The following is a 20,953-nucleotide window of genomic DNA, read 5'->3' on the forward strand; positions in this document are numbered from 1 at the left end:
GGGCTTCATACTGGAATAAACGTAGGCTATACTTTTTTTATGAGGCAAATTTGCACGTGTTTGAACTAGGATTCACCACACCCTCGCCCAATCTGTAAAAAAACACTAGACCTTGAAGAAGCACGTTCCCATTCGTAAGATATATTCTATAATAATGTATGGCTTTTCATAGGTTTCATTTACAATGTTGCTACCATCACGTTCAAATTTAAAATGTTGCCAGACAATCAAAACAACAATGTGAATACAGATTTTAAATTAAGGTTTGGAAATACAGTTGACATAAACAGTAGATGCTATAAAAAAGTGACAGGCAAAGAGATGGAGATTTAAATATTGTACATTGTGTGAATGATACTGGTAAGAGAGGATGTTCACCTGTAGAGCTACCTGCAATAGACCGAGAGTGAGAAAAAAAATCATACAATCGAAAACAAAATGATTGAACCTCACAGTTAGGTGCTCAGCCATGATAATGATTCCATTTTGAATACGGTAAGACAACCACTTGTACATGTCTTTACCACCCACTGAAAGACAAAGTATGGGACGACTCACACCCACTCTGTGCCACTCAAAAACAATGCTGTTCCTGGACAATTTACCTTTTATTAAAGAACAGATCACACCAACAAATACAAACATCACACATTTCTGATTATATTCAGTTTTATTTAAAGGCATAATGAGAAAGTTATATATTACATGATCTATTACATGTAGCATTTACATTCTTTAGCTTTGAAAAAACAGCTTAAAGTTGCTCCGACATTTTTTTAAATGCTACACGCTAAATCCCCAAATCGATCTTTGGCCCTGTGTGTTGTGGTGCATTGTCCTGGAAATACAGGTCAGCATACTGCAGGATGTGGTCCACAGCTCTAAGCAGAAGCACATCGTTGTTCACGTTCAGCTTCAGCTCTGATGAGTAGTTATTCACCGGTACAATGTAGGAGGTGGACATACCCAACAGATCCCCAGCTTTATTCATCTACAAACAAAAACACATGACTAAGATTTACACCCCATCGGTATTTTTATTCCCTAAGCAGAGAAAGATGAAATGGCAAATTGAAATAGAAAAAAGTTATCATCTCAAGCCCTGTGGTGTGTAAGGAGTGAGTGTTACGTTGTTCTTAACTCTCACAAAAGTTATTTGTATATCATCATTATAAAGCCAGACAGAAATAATCAAAACAGGGCAAGTAGTCCTCAATTTGAGAGTTGAAAAATAGCAAAATGATAAAGAGGTCCAAACAAGAATGTTAGAATAGTTTCAGGCTGTAATTTGTCTTTTTTGTGTGTCTTACCTCAAACTAAATGTTACATGTATATGTTTGAATGGAAGATCAATAATGATCTTTCCCTTTGTCCAAAAATCTATTGTGACTAGTGAGTCATGTGACTTTGCTTTAGCTTGTAATTTAATGATGTGCACCTAAAAAAAAAGATATATATATATTTATAAACAAGCAGCACAAAGTCAAATGTTCCATTATGCTACAGATCACAGCAAACTAAAACTGGTCACACACTCATTTTGGTAAAACTTCCCCACCTGTAGTCTGCATGGTGATCATATCTTCCTCTATGATGGATATACTTTGTCTATTTCATATTTTTTAAACCTACCATGTCCTGAATGATGCGGCTCTTGTAAACCTGGGTGACATCTTTGGCCGTTTCTGGACAAATTTGGTCTATCTGGGTCAGCAGGGCCACCTGGTGAACGTCTAGCAGACACAATACAATACTGTCAATAAGATGTCACTACAAAAAAGGCTTTAATTTGTTACATTGCAGAGAAAGAAATCACTGACAGTTGACATTTCAACAGTGCTTTTGTTTAGGAAATCCTGTAAAGAGGGCCTCAAGCCCGAAGTTATTATAAACATCAGTGCCCAACAATTGTAACCAATTGTAAAATATATACATAAAAAGGTCAGTGAAACTTCAAAGCAGTGCGATAAAATAACATCCAGATTCGACAGGAACTGACAGAGGGACAGAAGAACAGCTCTACAACATTCATATTGAAAGTCAAAGCCCATTTTGTCTTTAAAAGTAGTTCATCTGTGTTTGAAAATGTCTTTGTATTGGACTGATAATGTGTCCCTGACTTACCCAGGTCACTGATGTGCTTTCGGAGCAGCCTGAAGGTGGTGCCGAGGCCTTTGGGGTAGGTCAGGATTTTAGAGGCATCTACCACAAAGGCAACACAATGGATCTTGTCTTTGAGTCCTGGCTTCTTTATATAGCCCACAGTCTCAGACCGCACTGGTTGATCTGCGCTAAACTAGGAGAGAAAAGAGGATGTTACATTTTTTTAAATGTTGAGATAGTTTTTGCAAAGACAAAAGCAAATACAGATTAAACCACGGTCTGTGTTGGGCTACTTCATGTTCAGTGCGAGGATTTGTTATTTACGTGGCTGTTAATAATTACGGTAACCATGGGTTTTAGGTTGGAGTCGGTTGCTTCTCTATGAACCCAACTGTTAACCTCATGGTGGCGCAGGTCGGACGATCAACAAAGTGAGTAAGGATGTATCCTCTGGGAAATTATGAATGTCTGTACAAATAGTGAGATATTTTCATCTTGACCAAACAATGGTCATTGGGTAAAGCTGCAAGCTACGAACTAGAACATGTCATTTTTATCCTGCTTACTTTGTGCCCCTCTGGTGCATGACCTTTAATGACAGACAGGACGTCATGGAGGGTCAGTCCAGTCATCTCTCCACCCCCCAAGCCCACGATATCACACAGCACCAGTCCAGTAGGACCCTCTCCTTTCTGACCATGGATGTTGAAGGACTGCAGCTGAGACAGAGAGAAACAAAAGTTAATTGGATGGTTGTAAAAGATGGGAACATCCAAGCTGTGAACGGAGGTTTGCATGAACAGTGTCTTCTGATGAACACATTTGAGACATTGTTGTTCACCGTTGATAAATATATTTGTGTGTGAGTGTGTGTGTGCGTATATTGTCTGTCCTAATCTATATTTAAATCTAATACGTAATAATTGGACTTGTCATGGCCAACTTTATGACATCCAGGCAAACTCTTACACAGACAAAATCCATGAAATCGAAAGCTTCAGGAAAGCTAGTAATTGGACTTTGAGTAAAGATGACTCTGTCTAACTTTTTATTATTTTTGCTTATTTGTGATGTTTTACAAACAAACTGTAAACTGGTATTGAATATAAGCGTGTTGATGAATTGGAGATAACATTCGTCTTTTATTTAACAATGGGAAATGACTGACAATACTTTGACTACAGATGGTCTCTTTGAATGGTGCTCAGCTGTTTTTCATTTTTCGTGGATAGTTTATAGATACCGCTTGAATTTACTAGCTATTCAGTGCCTTTCCAAAAGGCCAGACGAGGCTCTCTTTTCAATACTTCCTTAATTTGAGAAACGCAACAATGAATTTCAGCCCTTTTGTTCCCACTCAGTTATTGCTCCACTTGTACCTTCTTGGTGAAGCTGGTGGAAGAGGTGCCCACCATGGCCCGGTTGGTGACTCTTCCATTAAACACAGACTGGACTGAACTGATGAAGCTGGACTTTCCAGAACCGACCGGACCCAGGAGGAGAACTCGAGCCTGAGTCCCCTCGTGACAGCTCGGCCTGTAGGAGCTGATGGTCTTCATCAGACTCGCCTTTTGCCTAGATTAGAAAATATTGAAGACATACTTGCTGTTTAAATCATTTGAAAAGATAAGTGTCTGTGAACATGAGTTGAAGGAATAAAGGTAATATGTTGATAGGGTTTCAATGATGTTCTATCTTCTTGCTCTAAATGAACAGTTCTATCACTCTGACGTAATTAAAAGAGTTGCAAACATGACTTGATTTTGAATGTTTTACTCACTCTTCTGTCCACTCCATTTCTCTCCATTGAGATTCCAACTTAGGTTGAGGTGCTGAGGAGAGTTTAAGTGCTGAGGAGAGTTTAAAAGTTGATAAGTCTCCATCCTGTTCAAGTTAGGGTTACAGAATACTCACGAATGACACTTCTGCTCACAATATCTAAGATGTTTGCATTGAAACATGCATTAAACTGTTGGGAAAACTGGAACACAGTTGTGTATCATTCTTTCTTCATGTGAAACTGTTTAGTAGCTTACCAGGAAACGTATATGAAGGTGTGTTCTTTTCTTTCTCCGTTGAACTGACGTTTGAACAAAGGGTGAAAGGACTTATGATGTCCTTTGCCATTGCAAAAGCCGGTTTTGCTGCAGGAACTAGATCGTCAACTACTTGGGCCCAAGTATATGAAAAGCTGGCTGGTCTGGTTAGGGAAAAAATCACATACGTCAGTCTAAAAGAAAAGATGAAACAAAGAAGCAATGGAAAACATATGTGACCTCAAATGTGATCGAAAAAAAGCAGCATTGTTTGAATGGACAGAGCATTGAAGTGAGTTTACTAAAGCATTTTGAGCCACGGAAATTTGAGTTGAGCACTACTGAAAGAAAGTGTTTTTAATAGAACTCAATAAAAGTAAAACATGCGTCGGAAACATTTCACACACAACATTAATCCTTAATCACAACAGGATACATAGAATCCGACGTCCTTTCTCAAAGTGCAGGCCAAAATCTGTGCCTTATAACATGTGGTGTTGCAAGTTCCTGTATGATCATTTATTTTTCTACGGGTAACTTGTATGCACGTTATTTGAAAACCAATGCTTTGCCATCACTATTTTTAAAGAAATCTGGCAGGTCATCAACATCAACTTTGTAAACTGTTAGCTCAATTATTAATATACTTCAAACTATTTAATTAATTTAATGTGGGGAAAAATCTGTTTAGCCAAATGGATGAGTGAAAGAGAGAAGGTTAATGTAACCTATCTCCTTTCCTCTTTAATTTTCCGCATCTTCTCTCTCCTCTCTTATTAAAGCACTCTGTTAAACTGTTCAGATGATTGTGGATACATTCTACAATTGATTAGTTATTCCAATCTGTTTTCATCCAGTGTGAAATTGCTCAGTTGGATATCAGGAATTTTCCCTTTCTGATTTTAAAACATTCAGTGAATACAAAAAAATAAAGAACTTCAGCAGACATGCACAGAACATCAGCGCCTTTGTTTCAAATATAAGATTTTGATTACAAGCACTACCAATGATAAACAAAGGTAGCCTACACTTCCTGTCTTTTATTTGTCTAACATCAAATATTTAAGGTGCTAAGAAACATATCTACTGTTACAAAAGTTAGTGAGCCAGAGAATTTGCCAACGTCAGTGAAAACATTTGAAATAACTTCTCTGTTATCAGATCTTGCGAGATTGTGTTGCTAACAAAATGCAACTGTATTGTCGGAATGTAAGGAAGGTATGTCTAGTGAAAATGGGGAGTAGAAGGCCTATTGTTTGTCCATACAAACACTGTAACGCTCTTCCACAGTTAGAAGACAACAATTAGCTAACACTAAACTAGCTAACACACGTTTGTTTTCTGTAATATCCCGTCTACCCGAAGGCTTTAACGAAAGATAACAAAGCCGGTGGCCAATAGATAGCCTACAGGACACAAACCACACAGAAGAAAGTCATAAACGGTAGGTAATTAAGTTTCATCCTTACCGCCACCTGTTGTGAAACTAAACTTTGCTCCGTTTATTTACAACCTAACGTTGCGTCAAATTAGGCATTTACCTCATTTTTGCTTCAGTGAGATTCTGCATGATAACCGCTGCTGTAGCCTATAGGCAACGTGGCGAATAACAGCTGCAAAAGGATAGAGGATAATTAAAACACGAGTGTAGGATACTTTTCTAAGGAAAGGAAAGTGAAACTTAAACTGTCAGAGAAGTGTGTGGCAAAAGCACACTTTTCTTTGCACAGTCCAAACTTGTTGTCCCCACAAAAAAAAAAAAACACGAATTATGTAAATGCTCTCTGATATCCTAGGTTTTAAGTTCGCCTTTTTTTGTAAACCCTCCTTTTTAGACCTTTGGATGATCGCTTATTGTTGACTTTATAGAAAGAGGATAATACCAGAAGTGTTAGTTTCACCAGGGTTTTAAATGAGGTAACTCAAGCTCATTGCTCCATCATCCTCAAAATATAGTGCAAATGTGGTCGAATGTAGCTTACAGGTCCAACACATGCAAGACCCTCTACAGATTTACAAAGACTGCTAATAAAGAGGGAAAATATGGAGGTACAGTATGTTTGTTCAGATGAGGACATCACATCAGAGACATGCAGGGGGGGGGAATCAACATACTTAAAGACTGTCTTTTTAAGAACAATTATGTTAGAGGAGCTTTGGGTGAGAAAATGGTGTGGAGAAGTTTCTGAAATAACTAGAAATGTTTTGGCAGACTAATGGAGTGAAATAAGAGGTGGTCAATGTTGACTACTGAGTGGGGTATTGCATTCAGATCAATGTTCCTAATCAAGCCTGTGAAACCAGCAATGACAGTTTAGACTAAGCAGATGCAATATAGATATTGATGCTCTGATCTGCTCTACCTTCGTGAGTGTAGAAATGAAATGCATCTTCAGGGTACTATTAGATAGCCTGTCAGAAGGCCAATGCAGGGTCTAATGATCAGTCAAAACATCATTTAAAATTAATTCCAGGAATGCTCAACCAAATATTTTACTTGATAACTGTTACTGTTAAATTGGATCAACTTCCTTCACATGGAGACCCCATTGCCTGATAACGAAAACTTCTACAGTCTAGGAGGGTCATTGCCATCTTTCAGTAGTTCTTAATAACCGAATAACTAATCTAAAATGCATCAGTAATTGATGGTGGTGATTGCTATTCCTTGGATACAAAAACGTGTGTGTGTGTGTGTGTGTGTGTGTGTGTGTGTGTGTGTGTGTGTGTGTGTGTGTGTGTGTGTGTGTGTGTGTGTGTGTGTGTGTGTGTGTGTGTGTGTGTGTGTGTGTGTGTGTGTGTGTGTGTGTGTGTGTGTGTGTGTGTGTGTGTGTGTGTGTGTGTGTGTGTGTGTGTTTTCTCCACTTGTGCTTATTTCTCCTGTGGTCATCAAGGTCAGCAGACTTTGGGTGTCTCTGTAATTCAGTCAAACCTGTTGGATTTTTGAATGAGCTCTGTTAATTCATTATGTTGCTAGTTTCTGAAATTAAAAAGTTTCTTTATGGGCTCCTCTCTACTGTCATTTCAGGGCTTTTTGAAGTGGCGTTCGTCTCAGCAGCCTCAGATTGTGACTCAGCTCCAGTGAGCCCCTAAGAAAGGATTCAGATCACATCAATAATGTCTTCACTTGGTAAGACCCCGATCATCTCCATGTGTTTACCAACACCACTTGAATACTCCAAAACAAATGTATGCACGCTAAATGGGAGGATCTAAAGAACCTTTATTCTATAATCAAAACATTATATCATATCTAAATCATATTGTGGTAAATCTCCTCAGTTTTCTGTCAGTGATTTTTTCTGTCTATTTTATGATGAGCTTGCCTACTCGATATAACCCCTCAAAGCATAATAAGCATGAAATCAATTTTGCCGGTTATTTCAGGTTGGTTATCTGTCACTCAGCTATTCTGGCTAGCAGCCTACGAATGATCAGGCGTAATAACAGCCAGCAAGAAGGAGGCCCAACTATCTTTATGACCTTGTGGCCGTGCCCAGCTTTTGTTGTTTCAGCAAACTAGTTTTTATATCTGAATCCCCTTGTAGAAAGTCTGGGAGATATGGAGCCATTGTTTGTATGGAGACATAAAAGGAACGAGATACAAAACCAGTAGAAACACCTAATGTTCCCAAACAGAATCATGCAACAATTTGAGAAGTCTGACACATCAGCTGATGTTATTTGAGGGCCACACCCAAATCACAAATACAACCGGCCTTGAGGTTATATGTGGTTGTCATTAAAGGTTATTGTACTGTTGATGGCTTGACAGCAAACACTATAGATGGCTATTTGTGGAAACAAAAACCAAAGCAGACCTTATAATTGATCTGTTCTCTAACCAGAAAACAAGGGGGAATGTGGTCATAAATATGTGTAATGTATACCAAAATAAGTTGAATACATATATCAGTGACATAATGATATGAGTCCTACAGGTCACTCATTCAGTCATGGATAAGAAATGTTGTTGTTTTTTTGGTTTGGTTAAAAAAAGACTCACCTGTAGTACCTCGGGTATACTATGTGGTCATTTCAGTCATGTGTAATAGAAAATGACAAATGTATTTTCAATGCTTAATGTAAGTGTAAAGAAATTATACAGTATACATTTGATAATAATCAAATATGAAATCTGTGGTGATCAGTTACTTCTTTGCGATCATTTATGCCTTTATTTCACAGTGTAGAAGTGTGTGTGTGTGTGTGTGTGTGTGTGTGTGTGTGTGTGTGTGTGTGTGTGTGTGTGTGTCTGTGTGTGTGTCTGTCTGTCTGTCTGTCTGTCTGTCTGTCTGTCTGTCTGTCTGTCTGTCTGTCTGTCTGTCTGTCTGTCTGTCTGTCTGTCTGTCTGTCTGTCTGTCTGTCTGTCTGTCTGTCTGTCTGTCTGTCTGTCTGTCTGTCTGTCTGTCTGTCTGTCTGTCTGTCTGTCTGTCTGTCTGTCTGTCTGTCTGTCTGTCTGTCTGTCTGTCTGTGTGTGTGTGTGTGTGTGTGTGTGTGTGTGTAGGGGGGGGGGGATTATGACACGCCTCAAGCCCGGGGTTGTACCCTGGGCCGGGACATTGCAGCACATGGCATACTGTGTTACCAGGGGCGTTTCCTGGACCTGGGAACATTCGGGGCTTAGCCCACAGTGGGAGCGCCAGAGATTTTCTTTTGGGGGTGCTGTGGGGTGCTTGACGTTTCATAGAGGGTGCTCAAACATGTAGGGTTTCCCATTAAGGTACCGGGCGCTACAGTGGAATTTTCTACTGCAACACTCCCCACATGCACATACACAGTACACCCGCGACTGTTACAATGAAGTCTCGATAATCAGCTCACGGCACATGTGTAAGCAGGGGCGAAGTGCTATTTTTATAAGTGGGGAGTGGACCCGAAAACCCCGTAGGGGGATCCTCACCTCCTCTAGGGGTGTCTGGGGGCCTGCTCCCCCGGGAAGATGTTTTTTTTTAATATTTAAGTTAAATGAATCAATCTGGTGTACTTTGAGAGCAAAATTAAGAGATCTATGGATACATCTCTCAACACCCATATAAAACAGAACTGTAAACAGATTTACTTTTTCTTTATGGATATTTTACAAATCACCCTTTTAAACTTTATTCTTGTTTTACTGTCATATAGTATTTCATTTTTAGTGAGTTACTCAGATGAGTACCAGGAGACAGCGTTTGGTACTCACCCCACACGAAGCGTGGTCCTCCTCATTGTCTCCTTCACTGTCCTCTATTCACACTTCTTGCATGCTAGATGATGAAGATGATGAAGATGATGAAGATGCACCTAAGCACCTCCCTGTCGCTTTTTAAGCCTCCGATTTGCTTTCTCCAAAACTTGTTGCCAAAACTGTGAAGTCCTTGCATTTCCTGAGGCCAAGTTGAAGGATCAAATACTAAGAAATTATCACATGACTTGAAATCATATCTGATTTCAGATGTGGGAAGTTACTCAGTACACTTATTCAAGTACTGTATTTAAGTACAATTTTGAGATATTTGTACTTTACTTGACTTTGATACTGCTGTGTACTTCTACTCCACTACAGTTCAGAGGTAAATGGTGTACTTTTACTCCACTACATGTATTTAATACCTTTAGTTACTTTACAGATGTGGATTAACTATGTGAAATATAATCAAGTGTTAAATCAGACTTTAGTTCCACCTGGAGAAAATTCAAAAGGTATACCTGCAGTAGGCAAAGTCATTCAAACTAGCTGCACTTTTACCAGCTTTGATAACACTGTAATGATCAATCATTATAAAAGTTTAACATATCATATTATTCTGAAATGGACCAATCTGCAAAACTTTTACTTTTGGTACTTTAACCATATTTTGATAATACTTTTCTAATTTTACTTGAGTAACATTTCGAATGCAGGACTTTACTGTAACAGAGTATTCCTACACAAGATCTGAGTAGTTCTTCCACCTCTGTCTGATTTCAACCACTTCCATTAACACCCTGAGTAAGTTTGTTGTAAATAAAACTGCAGCAGCTTGACCACAGAGCGTGAACGTTGTGATCAGCTGATTTTGCGCAGTTCTCCAGTGTGTGCGCGGGGCACAGAATGTGCACAGGGGAGTCTCCCACTCAGGGCCGTCCCTCCCTACAGGCAGGGGCGGATCTACCGGGGTGGCATGGGGTGGCAACTGCCACCCTAAAAAATAGCCTTGCCTCCCCAGTTGGCATCTTTGTTCTGAAAGAAAAGTTGTGGCTCATCGGACATTTATGAGAGAAAATCTCTAATGTCAGAGTGCAAGTGAATGCAGCACAAGACGCGAGTCTTGGAAATATGATTGGCGGCGATTTCATTTGAACGGGGGGACGGCGCAAAACGAGAAGCATTCGGACTCAATCAGGCGGAAGGAATGAGGTATTTGAGCTCTACAATGACAGAGAAGAGACTGTCAAGTTTGGCTGTACTCAGCATTGAATCAAAACGCACTAAAGCTGTTGATCTTAATCAGTTTGTGAGGCGTTTTGCTGAACCAAATGGTAATTGCCACATTCAGCTGTTATAGAGAGGTGAAGTCACGCCCATCTACTTCCGACCCATGGGACCTTATTTCGCAAAAATGATGTATTGAAGTCAATGCGGACAGAAAGATTATCTTTCGATCCCAGTTTGAAAAATGTTGAAATATAACACTATGAAAAATATGCAACTAGAAAGACTACAAATCCCAGAATCCCGGTCCCGCATGCTGGCTCTTACGGAACCGACTAACTCCCCTTGTGTATGTACAGCTCTCAACATGCCCAGACTTGTAGTGATTTTCACCTCTTTTAATACTTTTCGCCTCATTCTGACAGAAAGAAGTGAAATGTGCCAACGTGACGGCCATCTTGGTGTTGGTGCGAGACGGGAGATGTAGTTCATTGAGCGGTTTCACACCAAAAAAAGTGTTACTTCACAGTTTTATGACACATTTTTATTTTTTTGCTCACGGATGATTCGATGAGCTTAAACAACTGTTAAAATGATGACCTTGTATGTGTATATATATTTTTTCTTTGTGGGGGTCTGCCCCCAAAAAACAGTTTCAAGTCCTGAGAAAGTCAAATAAGACGTAAAACTACACTGCCCAGCCAAAAAAAGTAACCACTTTGATTTAACTAGGCCAGTAGGTAAGGACTTTCCACTGGATAATAACTGCAGCGATGTATATGTTTTAGCTGAATACACGTTTGTTAACCCTAACTGATGCAGTTAGTCACTTCTTTAATGTTTGTTATTTCTGATGTAAAGTCAAGGTTGGAAGTGTTTGCAGTAAAGTCGTGGGGCACTGAACTGTTCCTTTGAATCTTTTGAATTTTGATACATGATATAATTACTTGTCTTTCAAATTTGAAGGAGGGTGAGCAAGCATCTTGAGGAAGATTCATCATTAACTCCTCCAAAAAATATAGTTTATTCAATAATAAATGTGAATCATAATAGTGATTGACAGCTGATAGGAATAATATGATTGTTATTAGTATCATATTCATTCAGACAAACATCAATGAGACAGTTAATTAATGTACTTATTGCAGCAGTCTGCATAGATTTGGTACCCCTGGTCTAAGAGTGAAACAAACTCATTCAGTTATTGTTCAGTTAAAATTCATTAAATTATGTCTGCCACCTTATATATTTCTATTTAAGGCTTTGCTGATGTGCCACAATAATGTCACCTAATGTTATTGAGTTAAATTATTAATATTGTGGCTTTCCAAGTTAACATTGATTGATATGACTGCGATTAAATCAGCATATACTTCTGCCAGGGGATGCCACCCCTCAAAATCTCCTGCCACCCTCTTGCCACCCCATGAATATTTGTCTAGATCAGCGTAGGTGTGTCGCCTACATGTTTGTGTGCAGCATACCAAACTGAGATCGTATTCTTAAGAAAAGGGTTTTTTGTACGTTTCTTCAATGTCTCAATATCTGAAGAGTAAAGATACATTTGTAATGTCAGATCTGGATATGGAGTTGATGTCTGCTCTATGTTTACCCAAGTAGGGGGTGTTGTTGTACAAAAATAATATGAAGCTGAGTTTAGTTGGGCAGCCATATAATACCATTTAAGATTAGGGAATTGAAGACCCCCCCTCTCATAAGGTAGGTATAATAGTTTAAGACGGAGCCTTGCTTTTCTGCTGCTCCAGATGAATTGACTAAATAATTTGTTAAGCTTTTCGTAGAGCATATTTGGTAGTGGCAATGGAAGCATTTGAAAATAATATAAAAATTGATGATATTTATTCGTCCGATCATAGATATAGGCAAGTTGGACCAGCGGTTGACTTTTTCAGTCACTCCATCTACCAAGGGATCATAATTAGCTGAAACTATGTCTCTGAGTTCCGGAGTGATTTTAACACCCAAATATCTGAAACCGTCAGATGTTGTCATAAATGGAGTATCTACTATGGGACTGTGTCTCTCTGTCATTCAGAAACATCAACACTGATTTAGAGTTATTCATTTTGTATCCAGAAAATTCACCAAATTCCTTTATTACGCTCATTAAATTGGGAATACTATGTTTTATATTTGTCAAGAAAAACATTATATCATCTGCGTATAAAGAAATGCGATGTTCTATCCCCCAAGAGTAATGCCTGATAATTCTGTATGTGTGCTATAACGGCCATAGCTAAAGGCTCGATTGCTAATGTAAATAGCAGTTGAGACAGAGGGCAACCCTGTCGGGTAGATCTCTCTAAATTAAAGGGTGCCGAGATACTGTTGTTAGTTAGGATCTCAACGGTTGGGTTTGTGTATAGCAGTTGAATCCATTTCAGAAGGGTTTCACCAAAACTAAATCTTGGAAGTACTTCAAAAAGATAAGACCATTCAATCCTATCAAATGCTTGACACGCATCCACTGAAAGCATTGCTGTGTCCTTTGCGTTATGTTTCTCATGTAGTGTATTTAAAACTCTTCTGATGTTGTGAAATCCCTGTTGTTTTTGCACAACTCTCGGACAGAGATAGTTATTGTTGTGGAACACCTGGAACACATCCTTCTCGGGGTGTAGATGACCTCGAGCCATAAGCGAGAACAAATGTGATTCAGTGTCCTCAGCTGTTTAGTCTATCTATTGAAGAATGTTGATTATTACACTCTGAACTAGTTAAAACCTTGAGCTACAGGAGGGTTCTTCAGAATTGATTGTGGCATCTCAACCGTGTGGTCAAACCGTGGCCCGTGACATGTCTTGTGAATTCTCCGGCCGAAGCTCCAAATAAACCGTCAGTGTTTGCCATCAAAGCTCCAGCTCTCCTCGTGTCTGAGTCCTGACTCCAATTGCTGCAGAAGTTTCCCCCACACTTTCTACCTACAGAAAGACAGGAGGACTGTTGTCTGCTGCAAGCTTACTTACACCCACTCTGTGCCACTCAAAAACAATGCTGTTGTTGCATGAGGTCCATTTACCTTTTTATAAAGAACAGATCACAGTAACAAATGAAAACATCACACATTTCTGATTATATTCAAAATTTCTGTCCATGATCATTTTATTTAAAGAAAAACATGAGGAAATTGTTATATTGTAGGCTACATGATGGTTCAAATCCATTACATGAGGCATTAACATTCTGTAGCTTTAAAAAAACGCTAAATCCCCAAATCGATCTTTGGCCCTGTGTGTTGTGGTGCATTGTCCTGGAAATACAGGTCAGCATATAATGCAGGATGTGGTCCACAGCTCTAAGCAGAAGCACATCGTTGTTCACGTTCAGGTCCAGCTCTGATGAGTAGTTCTTCACCGGGACAACGTAGGAGGTGGACATACCCAACAGATCCCCAGCTTTATTCATCTACAAACACACAAACTAATGACTAAGATTTACACTCCATCGGTATTTTTATTCCCTAAGCAGAGAAAGATGCAATGGCAAATTGAAATAGAGAAAAGTTATCATCTCAAGCCCTGTGGTGTGTAAGAAGTGAGTGTTACGTTGTTCTTAACTCTCACAAAAGTTATCTCACCAAAACTAAATGTTACATGTATATGTTTGAATGGCAGATCAATAATGATATTTCCCTTTGTCCAAAAATCTAATGCAATTAATGAGTCATGTGACTTTGCTTTAGCTTGTAATTTAATGATGTGCACCTAAAAAAAAAAGATATATATTTATAAACAAGCACCACAAAGTCAAATGTTCCATTATGCTACAGATCACAGGAAACTAAAACTGGTCACACACTCATTTTGGTAAAACTTCCCCACCTGTAGTCTGCATGGTGATCATACCTTCCTCTATGATGGATATACTTTGTCTATTTCATATTTTTTAAACCTACCATGTCCTGAATGATGCGGCTCTTGTAAACCTGGGTGACATCTTGGCCGTTTCTGGACAAATTAGGTCTATCTGGGTCAGCAGGGCAACCTGGTGAATGTTTAGCAGACACAATAAAATGCTGTCAATAAGATGTCACTACAAAAAAGGCTTTAATTTGTTACATTGCAGAGAAAGAAATCACTGACAGTTGACATTTCAACAGTGCTTTTGTTTAGTAAATCCTGTAAAGAGGGCTTCAAGCCCAAAGTTATTATGAACATCAGTGCCTCTGCAACAACAAAATCCCCAAAAATATATACATAAAAGGTCAGTGAAACTTCAAAGCAGTGCGATAAAATAACATCCAGATTCGACAGGAACTGACAGAGGGACAGAAGAACAGCTCTACAACATTCATATTAAAAGTCAAAGCCCATCTTGTCTTTAAAAGTAGTTCATCTGTGTTTGAAAATGTCTTTGTATTGGACTGATAATGTGTCCCTGACTTACCCAGGTCACTGATGTGCTTTCGGAGCAGCCTGAAGGTGGTGCCGAGGCCTTTGGGGTAGGTCAGGATTTTAGAGGCATCTACCACAAAGGCAACACAATAGATCTTGTCTTTGAGACCTGGCTTCTTTACATAGCCCACAGACTCAGACCGCACTGGTTGATCTGGGTTAAAATGGGAGAGAGAAAGAGGATGTTACATTAAAAAAAAAAAAAACTCATGTTGTTGAGGTCGTTTTTGCAAAGACAAAAGCAAATACAGATTGAACCACGGTCTGTGTTGGGCTACTTCATGTTCAGTGCCAGGATTTGCTATTTACGTGGCTGTTAATAATTACGGTAACCATGGGTTTTAGGTTAGAGTCGGTTACGTCTCAAACCCAACTGTTAACCTCATGGTGGCGCAGGTCGGACGATCAACAAAGTGAGTAAGGATGTATCCTCTGGGAAATTATGAATGTCTGTACAAATAGTGAGATATTTTCATCTTTACATTACATTACATTACATTGCATTTAGCTGACGCTTTTATCCAAAGCGACTTACAATAAGTGCATTCGACCAGGAAGATACAACCTTTAAGAAAACAGAATCATATAAGTACATCAGGTTTCATAGAGCCAAACATTTCAAGTGCTACTCAACTGGCATTTAGAAAGCCAGCCCTTTATTAGTATATAAGTGCTTTGTTAGTAATTCTATCGCTCGAAGTGGAGTCTAAAGAGATGAGTTTTCAGTTTGCGTCGGAAGATGTGTAAGCTATCTGCTGTCCTGATTTCAATGGGGAGCTCATTCCACCATTTTGGAGCCAGGATAGCAAACCCACGTGTTTTTGCTGACGGGAACTTGGGTCCCCCTCGCAGTGCGGGTGCAGCGAGCTGTTTGGCTGATGCAGAGCGGAGTGCACGTGCTGGGGTGTACGGTTTAACCATGTCCTGGATGTAGGAAGGGCCAGATCCATTCACAGCATGGTACGCAAGTACCAGTGTCTTGAAGTGGATTCTAGCAGTTACTGGAAGCCAGTGAAGGGAGCGGAGGAGCGGTGTGGTGTGGGAGAATTTGGGAAGGTTGAAGACCAGACGAGCCGCTGCATTCTGGATGAGCTGCAGAGGTCGGATGGCACATGCAGGTAGACCAGCCAGGAGGGAGTTGCAGTAGTCTAGGCGTGAGATGACGAGAGCCTGGACCAGAATCTGCGCTGATGTCTGGGTCAGCTGGGGACGTATCCTCCTGATGTTGTAAAGCGTGTATCTGCAGCAGCGGGTTGACCAAACAACGGTCATTGGGTAAAGCTGCAAGCTACGAACTAGAACATGTCATTTTTATCCTGCTTACTTTGTGCCCCTCTGGTGCATGACCTTTAATGACAGACAGGATGTCATGGAGGGTCAGTCCAGTCATCTCTCCACCCCCCAAGCCCACGATATCACACAGCACCAGTCCAGTAGGATCCTCTCCTTTCTGACCATGGATGTTGAAGGACTGCAGCTGAGACAGAGAGAAACAAAAGTTAATTGGATGGTTGTAAAAGATGGGAACATCCAAGCTGGGAACGGAGGTTTGCATGAACAGTGTCTTCTGATGAACACATTTGAGACATTGTTGTTCACCGTTGATACATGTATTTGTGTGTATGTGCGCATAGTGTCTGTCCTAATCTATATTTAAATCTAATACGTAATAATTGGACTTGTCATGGCCAATCCAGGCAAACTCTTACACAGACAAAATCCATGAAATCGAAAGCTTCAGGAAAGCTAGTAATTGGACTTTGAGTAAAGATGACTGTCTAACTTTTTATTATTTTTGCTTATTTGTGATGTTTTACAAACAAACTTGAAACTGGTATTGAATATAAGCGTGTTGATGAATTGGAGATAACATTAGTCTTTTATTTAACATGGGAAATGACTAACAATACTTTGACTACAGATGGTCTCTTTGAAGGGTGTTCAGCTGTTTTTCATTTTTCGTGGATAGTGTATAGATACCGCTTGAATCTACTAGCTATTCAGTGCCTTTCCAAAAGGCCAGACGAGGCTCTCTTTTCAATACTTCCTTAATTTGAGAAACGCAACAATGAATTTCAGCTCTTTTGTTCCCACTCAGTTATTGCTCCACTTGTACCTTCTTGGTGAAGCTGGTGGAAGAGGTGCCCACCATGGCCCGGTTGGTGACTCTTCCATTAAACACAGACTGGACTGAACTGATGAAGCTGGACTTTCCAGAACCGACCGGACCCAGGAGGAGAACTCGAGCCTGAGTCCCCTTGTGACAGCTCGGCCTGTAGGAGCTGATGGTATTCATCAGACTCGCCTTTTGCCTAGATTAGAAAATATTGAAGACATACTTGCTGTTCAGAAGTGTCTGTGAACATGAGTTGAAGGAATAAAGGTAATATGTTGATAGGGTTTCAATTATGTTCTATCTTCTTGCTCTAAATGACCAGTTCTATCACTCTGACGTAATTAAAAGAGTTGCAAACATGACTTGATTTTGAATGTTTTACTCACTCTTCTGTCCACTCCATTTCTCTCCATTGAGATTCCAACTTAGGTTGAGGTGCTGAGGAGAGTTTAAGTGCTGAGGAGAGTTTAAAGGTTGATAAGTCTTCATCCGGTTCAAGTTAGGGTTACAGAATACTCACTAATGACATTTCTGCTCACAATATCTAAGGTGTTTGCATGGAGCGTCTTGAAGCATGCATTAAACTGTTGGGAAAACTGGAACACAGTTGTATATCATTCTTTCTTCATGTGAAACTGTTTAGTAGCTTACCAGGAAATGTATATGTAGATGTGTTCTTTTCTTTATTCTCTGTTGAACTGACGTTTGAACCAAGGGTGAAAGGACTTTTGACGTCCTCTGCAATCGCAAAAGCCGGTTTAGCTACAGGAGCTGGAAATTCAAGTGGGGCCGAACCAAATGAAAAGAATGGTCTGATGAGGAAAAAATCCCATGCATCAGTTTAAATGAAAAGATGAAACAAAGAAGCACTGGAAAACATATGTGACCTAAAATGTGATCTAAAAAAAGCAGCATTGTTTGAATGGACAAAGCATTGAAGTGAGTTTATTAAAACATTTTGAGCCACGGTGAGTTTTGGGACGACATTTGAGTTGAGCACTACTGAAAGAAAGCGATTTTAATAGAACTCAATAAAAGTAAAACATTGCAAAAGGGAAAATGCGTCTGAAACATTTCACACACGACATTAATCCTTAATCACAACAGGATACATAGAATCCGACTTCCTTTCTCAAAGTGCAGGCCACAATCTGTGTCTTATAACATGTGGTTTTGCAAGTTCCTGTATGATCATTTATGTATCTACAGGTAACTTGTATGCACGTTATTTGAAAACCAATGCTTTGCTTTCACATATTCCTCTTCGGCAGGTCATCAACATCAACTTTGTAAACAGCCCTGTTAGCTCAATTATTAATATACTTCAAACTATTTATTTAATTTAAAGTGGGAAAAAATATGTTAAGCCTTATAAATGGATGAGTGAAAGAAAGCATGAGAGAAGGTTAATAACCTACCTCATTTCCTCCCTGATTCTCCCATCTTCTCTCTCCTCCCTATGAGTATCTCAAGACTTATTTTTCTGTACTGGATTAAGTAAAACATATTTTAGATAATTACGCCAATCTTAATCTTTGCTACAGTCTGTATATGTATAGGCTATGGAGAAAACTTGGTCCTCATTTGTTCACTATGAATGGATGTGTTTTCTCCATCCGGCAAACCATTTACCACAGTAACATATGTAGTTCAACTTTTAAACTGTTCAAATGATTGTGGATACACAAACACATTTTACCAATGATTATTATTCAAAACTCCAGTGTGAAATTGCTCAGTTGGAAATCAGGAATTTCCCCTTTCTAATTTTAAAACATTAATCGAATAAAAAAATAGAGAACGTCAGCATAACAGTCTCAAACATGCACAGAACATCCAGCCCCTGTGTTTCAAATATAAGGTTTTGACTTAAATTAACCGCACTTTGTGAGAGTTCGCTTACAGATGTGTTTGAATAAGCTAGTTTCGCAGTTTTAAAAAAGCAATGCCGACCTCCTTTATATCTATTCATCAAAATATGCAAAATATTGGTTTGTGTGTGTCCGAGTTTTCTAAAGCAAAGATGCACTGTAGGCTTTCTGAAGTTGACGTATTAGAAGCGGTGTGTGCTAGTGACTTATCCGACCGGCCCACATCGTCCGACCGGGCAGTCCGCCCCTGATAAACAAAGGTAGCCTGTACGCTTCCTGTCTCCAGGTGGACACAGTCTAATAATGTGTCTATTTTATTTGAAATCAAATGTTTTGGCAGACTAATGGAGTGAAATAAGAGGTGGTCAAGGTTGACTACTGAGTGGGGTATTGCATTCAAATCAACGTTCCTAATCAAGCCTGTGAAACCAGTAATGACAGTTTAGACTAAGCAGATGCAATGTAGATATTGATGCTCTAATCTGCGCTACCTTTGTGAGTGTAGAAATGAAATGCATCTTCAGGCCACTGCAGGGTCTAATGATACGTCAAAACTTCAATTACAATTAATTATAGGAATGCTCAACCAACTATTTTACTTTGGATTGATATTTGTTACTGTTTATAGGATAAACTGGCAAAATATCACAATGAAAAAGATATATATTTTTGAACCCTTATATTAATGTTTCCTCTCATTTTGTACACAAGAGGGAGCTCTAGTCTAGTTTCTAAAGCTGTAGATGCTTAACCGCTAGCTGACAGAAGAGGTCAACATTTGGCCACACTTAAGTCTCCTTCCTCCACATGGAGACCCCATTGCCTGATAACAAAAACTTCTACTGTACAGTCTAGGAAAATCTACCTGAGGGTCATTGCCATCTTTCAGTAGCTCTTAATAACCGACTAACTAATCAGAAATGCATCAGTAATTGATGGTGGTGATTGCTATTCCTTGGATACAAAAACGTGTTTGTGTTTTCTCCACTTGTTTGTATTTCTCCTGTGGTCATCAAGGTAAGCAGACTTTGGGTGTCACTGTAATTCAGTTAAACCTGTTGGATATTTAAATGATCTCTGTTAATTCATTATGTTGCTGGTTTCTAAACTTAATTTTTTTCTTTCTGGGCTCTCTGCTGTCATTTCAGGGCTTTTTGATGCGGCGTTCGTCTCAGCAGCCTCAGATTGTGATTAAGCTCCAGTTCAGTTCAGGAAGGATTTAGATCACATCAATAATGTCTTCACTTGGTAAGACCCCCATCATCTCCATTTGTTTACCACCACCACTCGAATACTCCAAAACAAATGTATGCAAATGTATGCACATTATTATATCATATCTAAATCATATATTGTTGTCACGGTCTGTCTGTGTTGTGTTTTGTCTGTCTCTGGTTTCCTGTTTTATTTTGAAAAGTGTTGACCCCCCGTCTTGTCTGTTATTCCTGTCTCTGTGTTTGCCCTCCTGTGTCTGTTTGTCCTGACTGTGTTCACTGGGAAGAGTTTTGTTGTTATATTAGCCTTGAAATAAAGGTATTTTCTGTTTAATTCTGCATTTGGGTCCTGCCTACTTCACTCTCCCTGACAGAAGGAACTAACCAGAGATGGGCCCAGCAGATCCATTTGAGGTGGATTTACTTAATTTGACCTTTTCATTGGCTTGCTGCTATGGTAGGTGGAGGGGAGCGTCCAGTGTTCAGCAGAAAGAGGCTGCTCTGGCAGAGGCGCACCAGGTGGCAACAGAGGAGCCATGTTTAGTGAAGTTCTTACCTGACTGGATTTTGGACTTCCTCTCGACATGTGATTCCCGGCCTACTAGCCCCAGGCATGCTAGCCTCTCCCAATATGCCTCCCAATTCCCTACCTGACACCATACGTCTCGGTTTGTTCTGTCTTGAGTCAGCCCCTGCTTCTTCTCCATTTCCTGCTCCTGTCCAGGATCCGTTCTCGGTTACTCGTCTGGCTTTTGGAGGTCCACGAAGCCTCGTTCCCTCTCGAGTCCCCTCTCGAGTCCC

The 20,953-nt window shown here is 39.7% G+C and overlaps 1 protein-coding gene, 1 long non-coding RNA gene and 1 pseudogene across 6 annotated transcripts; 1 reads left to right on the plus strand and 2 right to left on the minus strand.

Annotated features, from left to right (window-relative positions):
- Positions 1-595: 595 nt before the first annotated feature.
- LOC307023755 (interferon-induced protein 44-like) lies at positions 596-5,879 on the minus strand. Of its 4 annotated transcripts, none has more exons than XM_079657282.1 (8): positions 5,681-5,879; positions 4,140-4,333; positions 3,884-3,953; positions 3,483-3,678; positions 2,670-2,822; positions 2,125-2,296; positions 1,633-1,733; positions 596-991 (listed from the first exon to the last, which is right to left on the minus strand). In XM_079657282.1, the coding sequence occupies exons 1-8, from the start codon at positions 5,707-5,709 to the stop codon at positions 791-793; spliced, it is 1,116 nt and encodes a 371-aa protein (XP_079513408.1). In that variant the 5' UTR covers positions 5,710-5,879; the 3' UTR covers positions 596-790. The 4 variants fall into 4 exon arrangements, with proteins under 4 accessions (XP_079513408.1, XP_079513409.1, XP_079513410.1 ...); XM_079657283.1 differs by having other exon boundaries at positions 4,140-4,303; positions 5,681-5,876; XM_079657284.1 differs by having other exon boundaries at positions 4,140-4,303; positions 5,609-5,875.
- On the plus strand, positions 4,357-20,188 carry LOC307023792. Its single transcript, XR_013803773.1, has 3 exons — positions 4,357-5,583; positions 7,168-7,269; positions 20,087-20,188. It is a non-coding gene; the product is annotated as an uncharacterized lncRNA (long non-coding RNA).
- On the minus strand, positions 13,634-17,701 carry LOC307045033 (interferon-induced protein 44-like; annotated as a pseudogene). The gene is made up of 7 exons (XR_013810600.1): positions 17,454-17,701; positions 17,068-17,263; positions 16,276-16,428; positions 14,944-15,115; positions 14,819-14,838; positions 14,453-14,541; positions 13,634-13,962 (listed from the first exon to the last, which is right to left on the minus strand). The product of XR_013810600.1 is annotated as an interferon-induced protein 44-like (transcript).
- Positions 20,189-20,953: the final 765 nt, after the last annotated feature.

The sequence above is a fragment of the Notothenia rossii genome (assembly GCF_949606895.1).
Source record: "Notothenia rossii genome assembly, chromosome: 1".
NCBI lineage: Eukaryota > Metazoa > Chordata > Actinopteri > Perciformes > Nototheniidae > Notothenia > Notothenia rossii.